The 22,697-nt window shown below is 38.5% G+C and overlaps 1 protein-coding gene across 2 annotated transcripts in view; it reads left to right on the forward strand.

Annotated features, from left to right (window-relative positions):
• Nucleotides 1–949: 949 nt before the first annotated feature.
• ADGRF4 (adhesion G protein-coupled receptor F4) overlaps nucleotides 950–22,697 on the forward strand; it is a 28,399-nt gene continuing 6,651 nt past the window's right edge. Inside the window, exons 1-9 of one of the 2 annotated variants that reach the window (XM_043963696.1) lie at nucleotides 950–1,052; nucleotides 2,851–2,905; nucleotides 6,757–6,908; nucleotides 9,292–9,555; nucleotides 10,923–12,299; nucleotides 17,376–17,417; nucleotides 17,859–17,918; nucleotides 19,964–19,976; nucleotides 20,136–20,203. In XM_043963696.1, the coding sequence (XP_043819631.1) occupies nucleotides 960–1,052; nucleotides 2,851–2,905; nucleotides 6,757–6,908; nucleotides 9,292–9,555; nucleotides 10,923–12,299; nucleotides 17,376–17,417; nucleotides 17,859–17,918; nucleotides 19,964–19,976; nucleotides 20,136–20,203 (2,124 nt within the window). In that variant the 5' untranslated portion in view covers nucleotides 950–959. Of the gene's footprint in view, nucleotides 1,053–2,850; nucleotides 2,906–6,756; nucleotides 6,909–9,291; nucleotides 9,556–10,922; nucleotides 12,300–17,375; nucleotides 17,418–17,858; nucleotides 17,919–19,963; nucleotides 19,977–20,135; nucleotides 20,204–22,639; nucleotide 22,697 lie in introns of those variants that run through there. The other variant, XM_043963695.1, reaches the window with a different exon arrangement.

Genomic DNA, 22,697 nt, shown 5'->3' on the forward strand with positions numbered 1-22,697 from the left:
AGTAAAACAAACTTAAAAAGCCATAATCTCATACATTCCCTAAGGAAACAAGCCTGGTTAAATAAACTTTATAGCTTTGCAGATCAAACTATATTTAGAGGATTACAAATGGCTTGATTGAGGAGAAGGATTTACATGTCACCAACGAATAGGCTCTAAGTAAATTTTTACATACCAGGGGAGAGCTTTTGGTCAGGCTATGTTAAAATTAACCAAAGTTTACAAGACGAATGGCCCCTGAGTCCAAATAATAAAAAAGGAAATCATAAATTCCCAGGTAAAAATAACAATAATCTTATATCCAACATTTGCCCACCTGTGCAATAGTTAATCCTCTGAACATTAGAGATTAAAAAAGATTAGAAAATTGTTGCAGGATAGTTTCTAGCTGAATTTCATTGAACATAAGATAAGAAGAATGAAAACCACAAATCGTAACAACAGAGAAGCAATAGGATGCTGTATGCAGCTGCATCAAACTCACACAGAAATAGGGCTATTGGACATAAGGATCTGTCCGATACATATTGACTTAGTTTTAAAATCTAATGCTATCTGTTTTATTTCATTTTTATTTATTTTGTTAAATATTTCCCAGTTCATCTTAGTCTAGTTTGGGCTGGTAGTGGGTAGGGAACCATCCTTGGAGTAGAGATGGGTTCAAGTCTTACCTCAGATACATACTGGTTGTATAGATTGCAATTCTCTAAGTTGCAGAGCTGGTGCCAGTAGGTCTTGGTAGAGGGAATATTTTCTTTGGGAGTTCTCTATACCAATGATATTATAGTTCTGGGTAAAAAAAAAAAGATGACAGCTCAAATTTGTTTTGGGCTACAAGGTTTGCCAAATAAGCACAACCTGCAGAGCTCTACTACAACCACCTGTCTGTGCTAATTAAGTGATTTTAATACCTTCAACTGGATTCATCTTTTCTTCCCTCCAGGTGAAAAGCTTCATGTATGAAAATGGTATCTGCAGTGGCCACATTCTGCTGTTTATTATTGTTTTTGGCCACAGAGTGCTACCACCAGAGACCAAAGCTCCCTCCAAAAGTAAGCTTGTGAACAAGAACCATCAAAACTCCTCATTGTCCCAATCCTCTAACAAATTCTAAAGCCAGGGTGAAGAAATAGATTGCAGGGTTGCTCATGAATCCATTGCATGTTTTCAGAAAGTTTTCTGGAGGTTAGAAATTCACTTCTGTTCCAAGCATTATCAGGAAGCAAACAAGGGAAAGTTGAGTTGAGAGGGGAAAACAAACAAAAGAAAACAAAACCACATAAGAAAGGGTTCAAGATGGCAAATGTTCAAAGGGTTCAGATAACAAATGGAATGCTGCAAGTTAAGAAGACCACTGGGAGGCTCTGTGATGTAATGGAAATACCAGTGGATTAGGGGGTCAAGAGACCTGGATTCCAGGTGTGGTACTGGTATTTACAAGTCATGTGACATTTGGCAAGTTAATTCACCTCTCTGGGCCTCAGCTTCCTACTCTATAATGAGGGGTAGGCCTGGCTGACTGCTAAAGTCTCTTCACCCATTGTCTTCATTCATCACTTCTCTAAGGAATTAAAGAAATGTCCCACAATATCTTGTAGACAAGATTAGCTTTGTATTATTCATGGAGAACCTCATTGGTAATAGCACTGAGGCAATGTTTTTCCAGGGGGACATAATCTCCACAAAAAGTGCTATTTGTACTAATTGGACAGTTGGAGAATAATGATCCCAGCCCATATGTGGGATCAATTTGTTTGCAAACTGTGATCATATATACATCTCCTATAGCTCATTACCCTTTTGAGATTTATTGTTTAGGAAGTGCTTTCCTCAAAACATCCCTGTGAGGTAGGTAGTGCAAATATTATTTTACACATTTTCCAGGTGAGGAAGCTGGGACTCTGCCAGGTGAATTTATCCAAAGACTTTTCTAAAGTCACATGGCTAGGAAGGAGGCCTTATGACTCTTAGTTCAGAACTATTTCCATTAAGGAGGTAGCATGGGTATTCCCTGTGGAATCTGAAGATCTGGGTTCAAAACTCATCTCTGATGCTTACTACATGGGTGACCTCAGCTAACTTACCCTCTGTGGGGCACAAGTTTGCTCATCTGTGCAATGAGAGGTTTGGCCTAGGTACTTTCTGAGGTCTCTCTCAGCTCTAATCCTATTCTTCTTCTTTTTTTTTTTTTGTAAGGCAATGAGGGTTAAGTGACTTGCCCAGGGTCACACAACTAGTATCATGTGTCTGAGGTCACATTTGAACTCAGGTCCTCCTGAATCCAGGGCTGGTGCCTTATCTGCTGTGCCACCTCGCTGCCCCCTTAACTCTATTATTCTAATGTTGCTGACCTTGGCCTCAGCTATGAAATGAGGGGCTTGAGCTGATGTCTTCTGATATCCCTTCCAGCTTTAGATCTATCATTATTTATTGATCTTAATGGCTTCAGTTTTGCCATCTGGAAAATGAGAGAGTTGTATGAGGTGCCTTCTGAGGTCTAGCTCTAACTCTATGATTATTGACCTCCCCATCTTCAGTTTCCCCACCTGTCAAATGAAGGAAGTTGGAATAAATGTCCTTCAAAGTCCATCATGCCTCTAAGTCCATTAATTTTATTGACACCCCCCCCCGAAAGAAGGAATTGAGCCAGGTGGCTCTTGAGGTCCTTTCCAGCTGTACATCTATGGTCCAGTGATCCAAATCTGTAGTGTTTCCCAGGCAGCCCTGTGGATGAAGTATGCTATTAGGCTCTTCCCAGCACCAAAAACAATCTTTTTCACCTCAGTGAGGAATAGCAGTAAGATAGCAGAGCCATAATAAAGAACACATTTGGGAATTTGTGTTTTTCAGGTTGATGACATAATTCAAGGTCTGAATGAAAAACCAAAAACTAGAGGCTTCCAAGGTATGTAATTAGGGACCATTATTTACCATTCCAGAAATCAAGAAGAATGTGGGAAAGCAAAGCAGATCCCTGACATCCTGTAGTTGGGGAACATGGGTACCTGAGTTTTTAGAACAAGCAGAGAGTATTTTCCCTGAATTCATTAGGAGCATTGATATTCTTAGTAGTCTGCCTTCTCTTGCAGAGTAGGCAGTGAAATGAATGAAGTCTTGTGGAGTGGAAAAAGAACATTTTGAAGTCAGAGGAGCTGGGTCTAAATTGTGGTTCTGCCACTTTTTATCCATAAAATCCCAACACATTCACTTTTACTTATCAGAGCCTCAGTTCTTTTCATCTGTAAAATGGAGAAAATAATATTTGTGCTACCTACCTTGCAGATTTATCATAAGCATCAAGGATGATGATGATGCTAAATAAATTATCCATTTAGAGCTGGAAGAGGCTTCAGAAGTCATGCAGTCCATCTCCATCATTTTATACATAAGGAAACTGAGGCACTGGGGAGGTTAAGTGACTTGCTTGAGGTCACACTAAGTACTACCACAGGGACTTGAACTTTCATCCTTTGGCTTCAAAGCTCTTTTTCTTTTTCAATCTTCTTTATTATTATTATTATTATTGTTGTTGTTGTTGTTGTTGTTATTAATTATTTTGGTGAGGCAGTTGGGGTTAAGTGACTTGCCCAGGGTCACACAGCTAGTAAGTGTCAAGTGTTTGAGACCATATTTGAACTCAGGTCCTCCTGACTCCAGGGTCAGTGCTTTATCTACTGTGCCACCTAGCTGCCCCATCAATGTTCTATGAAAGTACTTTGTAAACCTTAGTTATGTGAATACATGTGGTAGTTGTTGCCGTTATTGTCATCATAATCACCATTATCATGGTTTAGAATATACCTGCTTTAGGGAATTAGACACATGATTATTTCCAAGGATGCTTACGTTGTTATTCTTACACTAATGAACTGCCTAGACCCAGGGGAATAATAATAATAATAATAATAATAATAATAATAATAGTAATAATGATAGCTAACACTTATGTAGCACTTTGTTTTGTAGAAATAAGATGTGTTATCTCATGTTTCTCACAACAACTTTGTGAGGCAAGAAAAAAGTGCCATTTGAAAATTATTATGCTCAAATTTATAAATAATATAACTGAAGCACAGAGTGGTGAAGCCCAGGGTCATTAAACTAGTAAGAGTCTAAGGCAGAAATTGAACCCTGGTCTTACTGACTCTGAATCCAGCAGTATACTTAGTGTACCATGCAATCTAATAGTTAATAGTTTATATTAGTTAATATAATAGTTGATATTTAAATTTTTTAAAGTTATATATGCATACATATTTTGTATCTTGATATACAACTTTATAAAAGATAAATATATGTGTGGTATATATTATACCATTTTATCCATGATTATAGCTTATGTATATATGTATGTATATATATACATAGATGTATACACATATGTGTATATATATGTTGATATGTGTGTGGATAGATAGATGATGGATAGTTAGATGGATGGATAGATTATAGATAGATTAGACAGACAGATGAATAGACAGATAGATAGATATAGATCATTGTCAACCAAGGAAGAGTTTAATGGCTTGACCAAAGGATCTGTCTTTGTTTTGTTTTGCGGTTTTTTTTGCGGGGAGGATCTGTCTTTGGACCTGTGCTGTCCCACATTTTTATCTGTGACCTGGAGGGAGACACAGATATCGTATTTGTCAGATTTACAAATATTCCAAAGTCTAGAGTAAAAATTAGCATGTTAGGATTAATTAAATTAAATTTATTAGCATGTTAAGATTAGAGTTAAAATCTGAAAAATCAAGTCAAGAAGTATTTAAGTGGCTATTAAGTGTCAATCATTGTGTTAAGTACTAGAGATACAAAGACAAATAGTCCTTCCTCACAAAGAGCTCGCAGTTTAGTGGCAGAGACAACATTCAGACAATCAGGTTCAAACAAAATATATTTGTACATAAGTAGAGATGGTCTAAGAGAGAAATCACTAAAATTAAGGAGAATTAATTAGGAAAGGCTTCTTGAAGAAAATAGACATTTTATAAAGTTAAGTATAAAATCCCACACTTGCATTAAAAATATCATCTGTTCATGTACTGAATGGGGGTGATGCATCTAGGCAATAGTTCATATGAAAAAAAAAAACATCTGGGCTTTTTAGTGGACTGCAAGGTCAATATGAGCCAATAATAAGACATATAGTAGCCAAAACACCTCAATCATTCGATATTAGTTTATGTTAATAAGGTTACAGTGACCAAGACAAGGGAGTTTGATAGTGTTTGTTGTTTCATGCCTTGGTTAGAATGAATACATCTGGAATGTTCTGTTCATTTCTGGCTGCCACATTTTAGGAACATCATTGATAAGCTAGATTATATCCAGAGGAGGGTGACTTAGACTATGTGAAGACTAGAGATCTTATCCTATTTGGATCAATTGATAGAATTGGGAATGTAGCCTGGAGAAAAGAAGCCTTGGTAGGGGCATCATTCCTGTCCAGGCATTTGAAGGGCTTCCAGATAAAAGAAACAGATGCTCTATTTCCCAGGTTTGTTGTGAGGAAAAGCGCTTTATAAAACATAATATCTGTTATCATTTCTTTATAATTTAGCCACAGAGGTTGCAAATTACAGAGACAGGTTTCAACTAGATCAGAGGAAAACTTTTCTGACAATCAGAGCTGTCCAAAAATAGAGTAAGTGGGGCAGATAGATGGTGCAATGGATAGAGTGTCGGCCGAAGTCAGGAAGACCTGAGTTTGAATGTGACCTTGTACAATTCCCTGGGCAACTCATTTAACCTTTTTTGCCTCACTTTCCTCATTTGCAAAATGGGGATGATAATAGCACCCACCTCCCAAGGTTTTTTGAGGATTAGATGAGATAAGAATTGTAAAGTGCTTAGCACAGTACCTAGCACATAGTAAGTGCTATATGTGTTAGCTGCTATGATAATGATGATGATTCATACAGTAGTGAGTTACCTGTCCCTAGAGGTTTTCAGGCAGAAACCAAATGACCAATTGTTGTGGACATTGTACAAAGGATTATATATAGTATGTGTGTATATATATGTATATATATGTATGTATACACACACATATCCATATATATGTGTATATGTGTGTTTTTATATATACACACACATACATGCACACACAGACACACTCAGATCTTTGAGGTCTCTTGTAACTTTAAGATAGAAGAAAGAACTACTGCTTTAATGGCAGAAACACCATAATGGTATGGTGTTTGTTCTGTTGTGTTTTTCTTGCTTCTACATGTCCTCAGCCAACTCCTAAGCTCACCTAGCGAGTCGGTTAACAAAAAGTAAAATGTTTAGACTAGCACAACTTAGCTTTGCAGTTAGGAAGAGGAAATGCAGAGTAAGGAAGCCAGGGCCCCCTTAGTTGTAGAAGTTTCATTAGAAGATAAAGTGCTGCACTTGGAGTCAGAACAACCTATGTTCAAATTCCACCTCTGACCTTACTAGCCACATGCCCATGGACACATCCCAACCTCTTTGAGCTTCGGTTTTCTCATCTGTAATATGGGGATAATAATATCTGTTAACTCCTCCCTGAAAGGGTGGGTTGTGATGAAGCTCCAGTGAAATAATGTATGTAGTAAAAGACTTTGGGACTCTTGGAAAGTGATATAAGTGAGAGGTATTATGAGCTGGCTTTTTCCTACAGCTGAACTCATACAGGGGTGATCTGACTTGTATCTTACAGTGCCTTGAAGATCAGGTGAAAATGGCTAACTGCCCAGCCTGTTGGGTTGGGTGTCACTTCTTTCTTCTCAGGGCAATGTCAAGGCACCTGTAGGAATGGCTCCCATTGCAGACAGTCCTGTGAGAAGCCCTTCCGTGGAGAAATAGGATTCACATGTAATAACAAAAGGTGGCAAAAATCTATCGAAACATGCACGAGTCTTACTGTCCAAACACTTTTTCAGGTGATGATACATTTGTTACATTATTGGGTATAGATCAATGAAAGGTGTGACAAGAGGTTGGTGGGGGGAAGTTGACCTTATCAGTCTGGGGGGATAATTATGCCTCAAGCTTCATTCATCATTAAGCTTTTGTGAAGCACAAGAAAAATCTTGAAGTAAAGTTTGTCATGCACCATTCCTAAATCTCCAGGTTCTTCCTTCTTTCCTTCTTAATCAGGTCTCTCCTTCATCCTTCAGCCATTCAATATCTTTAATCCATTGCTATCAAAATTTGCTTTCAAAAAAGAATAAAAAAATATTAGAAGTGTAAATAGTTGTTTCTTCCTAGAGCAGCTCAGTGGTTCAATGGATAGAGTGTTGGGCTTGGACTCAGGAAGACTCATCTTCTTGAGTTCAGATCTGGCCTCAGAAACTTACTAGCTGGGCAAGTCATTTAACCCTATTTGCTTCAGTTTTCCTCGTCTGTAAAATGAGCTGGAGAAAGAAATGGCAAATCACTATAGTATCTTTGCCAAGAAAGAGTAAGACAAGACTGAACAACAACACCCATATATACACATAGACACATCATATTTGTATAGATGTGTATATGTAGATATGTGTATATAGATGTGTGTACATAGAGAAATATGTATATATGAATGGCCCAGGGTCATATAGTTTACATTATATTTATATATAATGTATATATCACATTAGATAGATAGCTAGATTGATAGATTTCAGCCTAAGGGAACTCATGACTTTTGTTTGTTTTTTGTTTTTGTTTTTGTTTTTGTTTGCGGGGCAATGGGGGTTAAGTGACTTGCCCAAAGTCACACAGCTAGTAAGTGTCAAGTGTCTGAACCTGGATTTGAACTCGGGTACTCCTGAATCCAGGGCCAGTGCTTTATCCACTGCGCCACCTAGCTGCCCCAACTCATGACTTTTACCCTCCTTTTCTCCAGCTATCAAAATCACTGTAATTCCTATGGCAATATTGCGTATGTTATTATTTCGATCCTGCTTTCTTTTCTCTGCCTCATGTTGTATATCTTCCTATATATCTTCTTATTTTTCATATTTGTCATTTTTTAGGGCACAATAGTATTTTATATGCTAATATCTATTTAGCTATTTCCCAACAATTGGGCAGGTAGACCATGTCTAGTTTTTACTCTTACAAATAAAAAATCCATGAATATTTTGCACAGATAAGTCTCTCTCCCCATTCTTTCCTTCAATAATATCCTTTGGATATGGTTTTAGTACTGGGATCGCTAGGCCAAAAGGGTTGTTTCATCAGTTTTATAAAACACATTGTACATTGCCAGATAGCTTGACAAAAATACTGAGCTAATTAACATCCCTTTCTGCTTTCTTAATCATTTAAGCACTGAACAAGAGGCTAGATGCCTCAGAGGGATGCAGAAAGTAAGACCTACTTTGTATTCTTCCAGTCAGTTGTAGGCAGTCAACCCCTTCCTCCCACTCCCCCCAACCTCTTGCTAAAGCACTGACTCCCTGCTTCATTTTCTGAGATTACATCAAGGATTGCTGCAGGTTATGAATATGCCCCAATCACAGGGCACAAGGCATAGAGAATTTCTAAAAGTTATTTGGCAGTATTAGTATTTGTAAGTGAATGGGGAAACAATATACATTTTTTTTCTTCCAAATCGGATGTCAGAGAGTCATTACCACAGGGCTGGTCACAGGGTAATGACTTCTCTTGGTGACAGCAACTTCTGAAACAATATTGGTGGTATAGAGGAAGCATCCACGACAATGAAGTCACCTATCTAGAAAGTATTGAAATGAGACATCAAGTTAACAAGTGAATAAGCTTTTATTGAGTTCTGATTATGTGCCACGCACTGTGCTAAGTGCTGGGGATACAAAGAGAGGCCAAAAAAAGTCCCTGCTGTTAAGGAGCTCAGGTCTAGAGGGAGAGATAACATGCAAACAATTATGTACAAGCGAAATATATTGATAGGTTAAATTGGAGAACATCTCAGAGAGAAAGTGAATCAGGTTAAATTACTAACTTTGTGGAAGTCATAACACCCTATCACCATGTTCAATTTTATCTGCTTCCTATTTTTCCCCCTTCCTTCCCTTTCCCTAAAAAGAAGAATGCTAAATCATGGCTTAAAGACATTTTGTTAATTTGAATCAATTATTTTCATTTTGAGAATTGTTCAGAACCTTTTGGGTGGTCATTGAGATGTTGCCTAATCTGTTTCTGATTCTCTGTGCCAGAAAAAAAGATGATTTTCTACTCTTTTGGTATCTGATAGGTAACCAGGTCACCCCAGGACCCGCCCCCCCCCTCACTCCAGTGAGGTCTCTTCTACAGAAGGCAATTAATAGTTTTGGTTTTTGTTTTATTTTATTTTTATAGGAGATCAGTGCAGTTTCAGTATATGAGCCAAGCCTATCTATTGGCTCACGGTTTTTTCCAACTGCATTACTAAATCCCTATAATCAAGAGATCATTGAGTCAGTAGCTCAAGGCATCCAGAAGAAGTGTCCAGATGATTATGCCTGTATAATCAATGGTGTGAGGTCTTCAGAAGCTACATCTGGAAATATTGCCTTCATAGTAGAGTTGCTGAAAAACATATCCATGCAATTGTCTGCAAACATCACCCGAAGGAAAATGCAGGTATAGTTTTCTTTGCGGGTTTGTTTGTAATAAAATGTTATCAGCTATATTTTTCAAAAGGTCAAGTAGGTTGTGAAGTGAATAGAGCGCCAGGCCTGAAATCAGGAAAACTCATCTTCTTAAGTTCAAATCTGGTTTCAGACACTTACTAGCTCTCTTCCCCTTGGCAAGTTACTGAACCCTTTTTACCTCAGTTTCCTCATCTGTAAAATGAGCTGGAGAAGAAAATGGCAAACCACTCCAGTATCTTTACAAAAAAAAAGTCCTAATATGGGTCATGAAGAGTCAGGCAGGACTGAAAAGACTTAAAAATGACAACAAAAATTAATTAGGTTTGTCTTTAGTAGACTCTTGCCCTTCTTTTGGTACTTAGATTCAAGCCTGCTCACTGCCACCAGGGGTCTATTTTGTATTCCATTAGGCCTTGGTGATTCAGGCCACTATCATATTTGAAAAGAACCCCCCAATAAGGTATTCATCGATGACAGCTTAAGTTATAACTTCTCCCAAGAATGTTTATATTCCAACAGGGTGTCCATAGACTAAAAGGTCTTCAAGACCAGTGCTTTAAAAAGGAGACATTCCCCATTAAAATTTGGCTACTTGAAAGAATCATCCCAATTCTCCAGGGGATCCATGTTCTCATCAGGTTGGCATTCCCTCCAGTGAAGTGGGCCACAACTTACACTGTAGGAGACTTGTGCCTATCTTCCTCTATTGCCACAGTGAGTGCTAAGAATTAATTAGAGGGTCTAGAAGGGAAGTATGGTTTTGTTTTTAAATATGAATTTATTTGGGGGAAAGAGCCCTGGATTAAGAGGCAGTGAGGTGCTATGGAAAGAGAGATGAATGTGGAATCAGAGGACCTGAATTTGAGTCTTCCCACTACCTATGTGACCTTGGGCAAATAACTTAACCTTTCTGTGCCTCAGTTTCCTTAGTTTTAAAATAACAGGTTTGCACAGAGTGGTCTCTGATATTTTACTTCTAGAACTGTTATCTTTTTTGGGGGGGCAGGGAATGAGGGTTAAGTGACTTGCCCAGGGTCACACAGCTAGTGAGTGTCAAGTGTCTGAGGCTGGATTTGAACTCAGGTCCTTCTGAATCCAGGGCTGGTGCTTTATCCACTGCCCCACCTAGCTGCCCCCTAGAGTTATCTTATGAATTTATTATGAATCTGATTTAGTTCAAAGTCTAGTCCTTACTGGACGTGTGATTATGGTTAGGTCACATAAACTCAGCAGGCCTCAGTTATCTTTAAACTGGGGATGGATGACAATAAAACTGTGAAGTTGATGGGTAAAGTGTAAAAAAGTACTGAACAAGTATGATCTATAATCATTCTTTTCTCTTGTGTCCATTGGCAGAGTTTCAGCACAATAGTTAACCATGTCCTCGACAGAGCAGTCATCTCAAATTGGACCTTCATTCCTGAGAGAAACACTAGTTCAGTTTTGCTACAGTCAGTGAATTTATTTGCCAAGAATCTTACCATTGGTGATGAATCTGAGAATATTGTGGATGAGCCCTTTATTCAGACCAAAGGCTTTAGAATCAGCCATAACACCCCAGAGAAGAGTTTCAATTTCTCCATGAGGGTGACTGATGGTGAGGAGGATGTACAAGGGATAGTGTCCATCCCCCAGAAAGAGCTACAGAAGCTCTCGGCTCCCTCCCAGGCCATTAGCATTGCTTTCCCAACCCTGGGAGATATTTTGGAAGAAGCTCATTTGCAGAATGAGAGCTTTCCCAGACAAGTGAACGGGCTGGTTCTCTCAGTGATCCTGCCAGAAAACCTGAGGCAAGTCATACTCACTTTTGAGAAGATCAATAAATCCCACAATGTCAAAGCTCAATGTGTAGGCTGGCACTCCCGGAAGAGGAGGTGGGTTGACGAGGCCTGTGAGACAACAGTAGATATTATGGATCGAGCCAAGTGCCGCTGCAACCACACCAATTTGCTGATGTCCTTCTCCATTCTGATGTCCCCTAAGACGGTAACCAATAAAACCCTGGATTACATTACCTGTATTGGCCTCAGCATCTCCATCTTAAGCCTTATTCTGTGCCTGATCATTGAAATCACAGTGTGGTCCCAGGTGACGGTGACAGAGATCTCATACATGCGCCACGTGTGCATTGTGAACATAGCCACATCGCTACTGATTGCTAATGCATGGTTCATTGCCGCATCCTTCTTTGAGGGCAGGGAACGAAGTTACAGCTGGTGTGTCGTGGTGACATTCTTTAGTCATTACTTCTACCTTTCTCTCTTCTTCTGGATGCTGATCAAAGCCCTCCTCATCCTCTATGGCATACTGATTGTGTTCCGCCGGATGATGAAATCTGCTATGATGGCCACAGCCTTTTCAGTTGGCTATGGGTGCCCTCTGGTCATTGCTGCCATTACAGTTGCTGTCACAGAACCAAGAAAAAATTATGTGCGGTCCCAGGCCTGCTGGCTCAAGTGGGAAAACTCCAGAGCTCTTCTTGCCTTTGTCATCCCAGCACTGACCATTGTGGCTGTCAATCTGATTGTGGTTTTCATTGTGGCCATCAACACTCGAAGGCCTTCTATTGGAAGCTCCAAGTCTCAGGATATGGTGACTATTATGAGGATCAGTAAGAATGTTGCCATTCTCACCCCACTACTGGGACTGACCTGGGGTTTTGGAATAGCCACTCTAATAAAGGGCAGCTCCTTGGTGTTCCACATCATCTTCTCCTTACTCAATGCTTTCCAGGTAAGTGACACAAACTGGGGAATATTTTTCTACTATTCTGAGTGCTCCGGGCCAAGTGGATATATCCTAAATAACTTTATCAGTTGCAATTATGGATGTGTGATAACTTCTTCATGTCTTTGCTCATCTCTCCTTCTCCCACTTGGCTCTGTCCTTGCATTTCTATTGTTGTCATTGTTCTTCTCTGGTGTCATTAGTGCTACAGATGAAGCTGGTAGCTCAATGTACAGAACTCTGGGCCTGGAGTCAGGAAGACTTGAGTTCAAATCCAGCCTTAGACACTTGCTAACTTGTGACTCTGGGCAAGTCACCTGACCTCTGTTTGCTCCAGTTTCCTGAACTGTTATATGGGGATAATAATAGCACCTGCCTCCCATGGGATACTGTGAGCACCAAATGAGATAATAATTGGAAAAGGTACCTGGCACATAGTAGACATTATAGAAATGTTACCCAATTATCTATATAAGAAAATTTTGCATATGTTATTTTGCTAAGGGCTCCATAAGGCTCCTTATTCCCAGCCTGGTAGGTGTGTTTTCATATTATGATTTTGACTTGTAAAATTAATCCTCTAGGATCCTTATTACCTCTGTAAGTACTATGCCTATTCAGCTTGCTGTCACCAGGTGATACAGTGTCTAAAGAATTAATTGTTATTTGAGGTTTTTATGACCCCCAACTTTTGGCTAGAATTAAAAAAAACAAACAAAAACCTCTTCACGTGCACTGGCCTCTAGGGCTCCACAAATGGCATGGTGCTCCACCCACTGGTTGTAGTGTCACCATGGTGCTGGCACCTCATGTCATCACTACTCACCGACACCTACGTGAGCCTGGCAAAATTATAATGATTGGAAGTCTAGTGAGGGCAGTCATGTGACCGTCAGAGCGGCCAGACAATTGGATGGGGGCTGCTGGGGTTTGCTGAGAGCAGGGAGGAGAACTTGCCATTCTCGCTGGAAGCTGGAAGGTGACAGGAGCGGGGCTGTGTATTCTCAGCTGATTCCTGGGTGGTGGTATTTTTTCAGGTTGTATAATTTCCCTTTCCCCATTTTATTTCCTTTCCCTTGATCCTACTGATCCTGTTTGTGGTTTTTTTTTTTTTAAGTTCGTTCTTGTTAAAATTAATCCTGTTCTGTTTTGAGGGAGGCTGCCAGTCTCCTTCCTTGCCCCAACATTGCGGTGAGCCACTTAGCTAACACTCCCCAATTAAAAATTGGTCCCCACAGTTTTTGGAGAGCCAGCCAGGAGTTGATTAACCTAGTGAATTTCTTTAACCCACCCCATCCCCCTTATTTGGCCATGAACCAACTAACCTGGGGGACCTTCTTGCCCCTCCCCCACTTCCCCCTTAGGCAATCTCCCTTGCTCTTAAAAAACCTTAGCGTTTATCTTGCTGGTCAGAGAAAAGCCAGTCCATTTTGAACTGCACCATGATTGAATATTTGGCTCCCCCCTTGTATATTCTAATTGGCATATTTTGGGACAGCATATTGTCCTGATTTAAACTATTGGCCTGCTCAATACTTATTCATGGCATTGCTGGTTTCCTCCTCCCAAACACAGTAAAAAATCTTTGGAACAATGGTATGGGAGAGTTTATCTTTCCCACTGAGCACATATCCAATATTACTTACTGGAAGCATTACAACTAAATTTGAACTTTACTATACTACTATAATTATAGCTCAAATGGCTATAAATTTTATTCTCATTATTATCATTATTGAAATGTGGTATTTTTTCCAAAAAAGTTGTAAAGAGAGGAAGGGGGGGCAGCTAGGTGGCTCAGTGGATAGAGCACCGGCCCTGGAGTCAGGAGTACCTGAGTTCAAATCTGGCCTCAGACACTTAACACTTACTAGCTGTGTGACCCTGGGTGAGTCACTTAACCCTAATTGCCTCACTAAAAAAAAAAAAAAAAAGAGAGAGAGAAGAAGGGATATGACCATAGCAGACCACGTGTTCAAAGGGATACCAGAACAGGTCCCTCTATTGGAGATGACCTGAGTCCAGAAACAGATTTAGACCAGTCTTTAGAATCAGATCAACAGAAACTGCTCCCCCTACAGGATGTTACAGCCTGCAGAGGAGCACGGCATAAAATGTATAGCCCATTCAGTCCAAAGGATGTGAATGCATGGAAGAAACTTATACCTAGGTTTGATCAGAATCCGAAGTCAGTAATTTTGCAGTTAAGGTCTATATTTAATACATATCAACCCACTTGGGCCGATATCACTTGTCTTATGGAAATTATGCTATCCCCAAGTGAAATTGCAGATATTGTCACAGCAGGAAATTTCTTAGTGACCTCTGGGGAAGTGTTAACAGAGTGGCCTCTCCAGGAGCCAAACTGGGATTATAACAATCCACAGCAATTCCAAGAATGAAAAAATTCTAGTCAAAAGATGGGATCATAAAAACCTCAAATAACAATTAATTCTTTACAGGTGGTACCTGAATTACAGTCTAGTGGTCCATTCAAAGAAATTTGTAATAGTTGTGGATAAGATATAGAAAGAACTCAGTGAATCTTTTTATCCAACTCTGCTTTTTTTTTTTTTTTTTCAGGGCAATGAGGGTTAAGTGATTTGCCCAGGGTCACACAGCTAGTAAGTGTCAAGTGTCTGAGGCCATATTTGAACTCAGGTCCTCCTGAATCCAGGGCTGGTGCTTTATCCACTGTGCCACCTAGTTGCCCCAATCCAACTCTGCTTTGAAAGACATACAACTCTTTATTAAACAGTAAAGCATTGCTATTACTAAAATCTTGAATCAGAAGATTTACAAAAGTAATACAGGATGCCCCCAAAATCTTAGTGCAGTTTCAAACTATCACTTAATTAAATGGAAACTTTAATTTGTATTATTTAATGAATTAGTTTTAATTAATAATTAATAATATAATAAATAATTAAATTAAGCTTATTGCTCTCAAGAGTAATATTGAGAAATATGCCAACACTCAGAATGTTTTTTTACTTTACTCATTGCTCCTTAACCAGTTTGAAGTTATTCTTTTCCTTTTCCCCACACTCTTCTCTTGCTTACTATACCTTGAGTGTTGTTAGCCTTGTGAATTGTTTAGCAGCCCTTGGGGTTAAAAATCCCTTGTCCCCATTCTCGTTGTAGTAGATATCTGCTATATTATTATCTAAAACATAATTTCCTAGAGGGTTTTGGCTCTTTTATTTTCAGGGATATCTGTTTTCCTGTCCAAAAAAAAAAAAAAAAGGACATTACATCTATTTTTTTCACAATACCTTCTGTACTACTACCCTCTTCCAATACTTTCCCCAATCTGATTCTCTATTCTTCTCATTCCCATGCCTTTTAAAATCTTGCTATCTTCCACCACCTACTGTGTCCCAGACCTCTGTCACCATCATTTTCAAAACTCTCCTTCTTGGAATGTGTAGTTCACAGTAATTGTATCCCTGCTTGTGACATGAATCTCCTATATAAACCACTTATGGCCATTACTTAGTAGGAGTGACCCAAAAATTTAAAAAAGAAAAATATGCTGCCTTATCTTCATTGTATCTTTGCATATCTATGACAAAAAGTCACTCTACCATCCCAAGAAGTACAGGCATGCCTTATGTCTCCATCCTAACTGGAACTCACAAGTCTCACAGCTAATAGTTTCTCCCCTCTCTAATCCATTTTCTACACTGCTATTGTATTTTCATTTCTAAAACACAGTTCTGACCATGTCACTCCTCTGCTTCAGAAACTTCAATAACTCCCTGTTGCCTTTAGGATAAAATACAAATTACTCTTTCTTCAAAGCCTTTTGCAACATGGTTTCACCCTACCTTTCCAAACTCATTGCATACTACATTCCCTCACACACTTTGTTCTAGCTAAGCTGGCTAGTTTCCCATATAAAACTTTTTATCTACCATCTCCATACCTTTGTATAGTCTGCCCCTAGTATATGGAATGGAATATACTCATTCCTACATATTTTATATTTAATTTTTTACATAGATAGTTTTTCCCAAATAGAATATAAGCTTCTTGAGGACAAAGACTGTTTTTTAAAAATTTCCCAGTATCTAGCATAATGCTTAGCACATAGTAGGTACTCAGTAATGCTTGTTGAAGCAAGGAATGAAGTATATCTACTCTTCATTGGAATCTATGTTATTTTCCTAAGATACAGCTCCTAATCCTTGACCTAGTGACTGAAAATCATTGTTAGCCTTTGGGAAAAAACAAATATACCTTCCCCCGATTTTATAATACTGGCAATTCTTTCCCAATTCTTGTAAACTCTGTCTCTCTGTTTCTGTCTCTCTCTCCCTCTCTCCCCTTCTCTCTCTTCAATATTCAAACTATATATGTTATATATGAAATAATAAAAATAAATAAAATCATATAAGTAAATATCAACATATGTCATATAGAATATTACATCACAGAATATATTACAATACAATATGATGCAATATGATATATGACAATTATAGCCAAAGAAGAGGTTACAGGGATAAATATAGTGTAAAAGGAAAAAAATTCCACTTTTTTGGATTTAGAAAATGGCATATAAAATTCTGATACTCTTTTCCTTGAAGATAGTAATAAAGAGTCCTATGAGTCTTAACTCCAGAGTCATAAATTTAGAAATTTTGATACCGGGGGTAAGTAACACTAAATGCATAACCACAAATCAACCTTGTAATTCATGATATAAAAATAATACAAGAGGTAATTAAAACAAATTTAGTTGAGTAGAAGGGGAGTTAGTTACTATAATGGCTCACAGATGAATGTTATTAACAATCCTTGTTATCTGTTGGCTTCCTATTTTTCTTGCTAGTTAAGTGTTAATTACTGTTGTCTCTATATTGTTGAAGGATTGCAGGTGGTGTTGACATGTAAATGTAACAAATTAAATTATACATTCTTTTAATGTCATTGTTTGATTTATTTTCACCATTTATATTTTTGTGCCCTGGAATAAAACTCTAGTTGCTTTGCCCTAGTTATGACTCTGTGAGAATCAGAAGGGGACATGGTCTGGTAGAGCTCCCTTGTTCTTATACATATTGATCATTGTCTTAGGGGTTCTTCATCTTGCTGTTTGGAACCATTCTGGATCAAAAGGTAAACTTTGTCTACTTTGGGCAGTGAACTCAATTTCCTTATTGGGCATTTAAGCGAATCTGGCAGAGATCTATTTAAAGTTCAGGAGTGAGTAAACAAAAGCCTAAGTATATAGTTGGGGGTGGGAGTCGGGAAAATGGGAGGGAGTTGGGGAGAGAGGAAAATTCTTTTTGATTTACACTCAAATAAACACCAACTGTATGTGAGTATAGGAAAGGACAAGGCGAAAAACAACATGTAATCAGTGCATGCAGGTTACTTGTGTTTTTGACAGGGTTATTGCATGATGAATTGGATTTGGGGCCAATTGCCTCATAGATCTAGAATTATTATCCTCAAGTTGAAGTGGGGAAAATTTAGGTCTTGTAGGTTTTACTCTTCACCTGGGCTTTCCAGCAGTCTATTACTGCCAGAAATTGTTATTTTTTCCTTTGGTTTTAGACAAGAGAAGCCTTAAAGGTGAGGATGTCTTCCCTGAAGGGTGCATCAAGGACAGAAGAAGTAAGTCTCCCCTCTTTGTAACATCATGGAATCTGTGGATTTGTGAGACAGAAGAATAGAGGGGGGCTATGCTATGAAGGAGGATAGCTTAGTGCTCAGATTTTGCTGGAGAAGAGAATCTTTAGTGTTTGAAGACTTCTCTCATCTTTTTATGCATGGATCCTGTCTCTCTCAGAAGCATTCAGTGCTCAGCAAAGTGGATACTTTTTTTTTTCTGATAAAAGTATTTTATTTTTATCCAGTTACATGTAAAGATAGTTCTCAACATTTGTTTATACAAGTTTTCCAATTTCAGATTTTTCTCCCTCCCTCCCCTCCCTCCCCCCTCCCCTAGACAGTAGGTAATCTGATATAGGTTTTATATATATTATATATATACATATATATGTAATAACATTAAACATTTCTGCATTAGTCATGTCATAAGAGAAGAATCAGACCAATGAGGAAAAGCCTCAAAACAGAGAAACAACAGCACCAAAACCAAAAGAAATAGTATGGTTCAATCAGCATCTATACTCCACAGTTCTTTTTTTTTCTGGATTTGGAGATCCCCTTCCATCATGAGTCCCCTGGAACTCTCCTGTACCATTGCATTGGTGAGAAGAATCTAGTCTATCACAGTTGATCAACACACAATGTTGATGATACTGTGTACAATGTTCTTCTGGTTCTGCTCATCTCACTCATCATCAGTTCATGCAGGTCTTTCCAGGTTTCTCTGAACTCCTCCTGCTCATCGTTTCTTACAGCACAATAGAATTCCATTACATTCATATACCACAACTTGTTCAGCCATTCCCCAATTGATGGGCAACCCCTCAATTTCCAATTCCTTGCCACCACACAAAGAGCAGCTATAAATATTTTTGTACATGTGGGTCCTTTTCCCTTTTTTATGATCTCTTTGGGAAAAAGACCCAAAAGTGGTATTGCTGGCTCAAAGGGTATGCACAGCTTTATAGCCCTTTGGGCATAGTTCCAGATTGCTCTCCAGAATGGTTGGGTCATTTTTTAAAAATATTCATCCATATTGTAACAATTGGAACGACGCCACCTGCTGGAGACTTGCTGTGGAAGAGTTCTGCCCATGAGGCGAAAGTCTTTGAGGGCAAGACCAGGAGTCTTTTCTTTGGCATCAGGAAGTGACGCGGACTAGTGGGAGGAGGAAGGAAGAGACTGGCGCTCGGTCGGGGGCTCTTTCCTTTGGACTCTGGTGGAGAGCGGAGCTAGAAATGTGCTCTCCCTTTAATAGATAGGAATCTAGGCCTTTCTCTCTCTTTACCAAATTCTTATTCTCCTTAATAAATGCTTAAAAACCTAACTCTTGCTAAAGCTTATAATTTATTGGCGACCACTCATTAGATATTTTAGACAGACTAGCTAGAATTTTAGCCCTTAACAATATGCAATCTGACTCTCAACCCTAGTCTCTCTCCAGAGCTCTAGTTCCTAATTGTTTGCTAGAAATATCTATTTGGATGTCTTATAAGCATCTCAAAGTCAATATTTCAGAAAGAGAGGTTATCTTTCCCCTTAACCTCTCTCTAGTCTCCTAGGTTCACACCCTCAGTTCTCCATCCCTCCTCCTCTCATTTTCAATCCATAGCTAAATCTTGCTATTTCTACTTTTACATCATGTGCACTCAAGTCCTCTTTGCCCACATGCCTACTGTCCTAGTTTGGGCCCTCATCACCTCTCACTTGTATTATTATAATAGCTTCCTAACTAGTTTCCCTGTCTCAAGTCTTTCCCCCATTCCAGTCTAGCCTAAACCCAACTGCTAAAGTGGTTTTACTGAAACCATGTTCACTTAATGAACTCCAGTGGTTCCCTGTTAACTGTAGGATCACATACACACTCTTCCACTGGGCATTTAAAGCTCTTCAGAACTTGGCTCTAATCTGCTTTTGCAGACTTATTATATATTACTACTCCGCACTCATTCTATAGTCCAGGCAAATCGACTTTTTGGTGTTTCTTACGTTTGAGCTAGAATGCACCCCCACGTCTGGAATACTCCATCCTTGTCATTATCTCTTAGAATAACAGTTTCCTTCAAAACTTAACCTGGGGGCAGCTAGGTGGTGCAGTGGATAAAACACTGGCCCTGAATTCAGGAGTACTTGAGTTCAAATCCAGCCTCAGACACTTGACACATACTAGCTGTGTGACCCTAGGCAAGTCACTTAACCCCCATTGCCCCCCCCCCCAAATTAACCTAAGTGCCACCATTTACGTCAAGCATTTCCTAATTGCTCTGGCTTGTAGAGCCTTTCCCTGATGGCAACAGCTAGGTGGCACAGTGGATAGAATATAGAGCACTATGTACAGCACTAAGACTTTGGGGACATCTTGTATTTATTTCTTCCAAATCTATAATTCCACCAGGATTGAAAATTCCCAGTGTGGAAGCTAAACTATTAAATCTTATAACAGCACTAAGATCTTGGGGGCATTCTGTGTGTGTGTACATGCACACAACACACCAACAGGCACATATGTTAAACACATGGACAGGGTGAGCCAAATGTCATAAAGGGGTTTGAGTATTTAACAAATACTTTTGTTGTTGTTTATAATTTACAACATGATAGAATCATATACAGTATATATAGGAAATGAAATTATATTATGTGTGAAAAATTAAATCTTGTAAATGGCAAAAATAGAGAAAAATAATTTTCAAAAGTTATTAAAACATGTCTTTTGGCTCACCTTGTATATATGTACATATGTGCACAAATAGAACAATAATAATAATATCTAGCATTTATATAGCACTAAATCTGTCCCAGGTGTTGTGCTAGGTGTTTTACAAATATTATTTCTTTTGATTCTCACAACAGCCCTGAGAATTAGGTTATATTATTATCATCATTTTACGGTACCAAGGCAAAAAAAAAAAAAAGATTAAGTGACTTGCCCAGTGCCACATAGCAAGAAAGTGTTTGATGTCAGATTTGAATTTAAGTCTTCCTGACTTTGGAACCAGTGTGCTCTATCCTGTGAGTCACCTAATTGTCCATGGGCTGTATGTATGTGTATATGTATGTATGCACATGTGTACCCACACAAAATGCATTCATATATGCACACACATGTACATGCATCTATATGTACACAGATACATCAAGATTGCACACATACATATTCATACATGTTTATCTATGTGTATGCACACACAAATTATCCCAAAAGTCTTAGTGCAATGTTAAACTTTAAAAAATATATATGTATATACTCATAGGTTTATGGGTATGCACATATAGTCTACATGTATGCATATACATTCCACATATACATATATAATTTCTGTTTGCTCTCATATGCCTTATTCCACATATATTATTCCAGATATACAACTATATACATAAATATAAACTTATATAACATATATATGCACAACACACATTATGTACAGATACAGTCACACATATGCATACATATACATACATACACACATACATACATACATACATACATACATACATACACAGGTCTATGCTCATAATACATATGTGTATATATATACATATATATATGATATACATATATGGAAAAGCACAGCCATTACATAAATCTTTTCAGGAAATTGTCCTAAACCCACACAGTTTTTTTTCTTTCTTTAAAAAACACCCCTCTATGTTTCTTTTCTATAAGCCAGAGATTCCCAATTATGGTGTGAGGAGAAAAGACACATTATTGTCCCAAAGCCTGAAGATCACTAGGTTTGGATACAAGAGGGAGATTGCTAACAGAAAAGTAGGAAATAGAGGATATTCATAACAGCAGCTAACATTTACACATAGCTCTTAATAGCTTTTACATAATATCCCTATGAAGTAGCCAGCACAGGCAGTAGGCTATAGCAGTGAGAGCCCTACTTTGGAGTTGGGACCAAAGTTTGCACTCCATTCATTATTTACTATTAGACCTAGGGCCAATCACTTCCTCCCTCTTGGCCTCATTTCCCTCGTCTTTAAAATGATCCCTAAATGTCCTTCCTTAAATCTTATGATCCCATATATATTATTATCCCCATTTTACAGATGAGAAAATTAAGGCAAAGTGACTTACCTAAACTCTAATAATTAGCAAGTGGCAGATGTTGAGTGTAATACTAAAGTATATTAATGGACTGGGATAGGAGTGACACTTGGCAATTATATTCTCCTCTGCAATAAGAATCCTGGCATGGCATAAGGGAGATGGGGGGGTGGCATGAGATGGGATGGGATGGGATGGGATGGTTGGAGGAGGAAGAAGCTGTTCATACGGGATATAGTAATCAACCAGGCAAGGTTTCAATGTCAACAGGTACATTTTGGAAGGAAGACAGATGTAGTGAAAAGAACAGTGGACTTGGGGTCAGAAGACTTAAGACCAAGTCTTAATTCTATTACTTATTGGCTGTGCACGTGATTTTGAACAAGTCCCATTTTATGAGCTTTAGTTTCCATATCTGTTAAATGAGTAATAGCTCTTTTTGTTTAGAGAGTTTTAAATAAAGCACTTTCCTACCAACATGAGGTTGATAGTGCCCATTTTGGAGAAGAGATAACTAAGACTGCAACTTGATGTGACTTATCCATGATTACAGAGCTAGTGACCACTCTTGAAGGGTTGTACGAAGGGAAGATTTTTGTAAACTAAAAAGTATCATGAAAAGTATTTTTGGGGGGCTTATAAAACTGCTTTTATTTTTTTCCTTATTTAGAATTCAACATATAATCTTAACAATGGATCTAAATTAGTGGCTCGTTCCAGATAAAAAG

The sequence above is a fragment of the Dromiciops gliroides genome, chromosome 4 (genome assembly GCF_019393635.1).
Source record: "Dromiciops gliroides isolate mDroGli1 chromosome 4, mDroGli1.pri, whole genome shotgun sequence".
Taxonomy (NCBI): domain Eukaryota; kingdom Metazoa; phylum Chordata; class Mammalia; order Microbiotheria; family Microbiotheriidae; genus Dromiciops; species Dromiciops gliroides.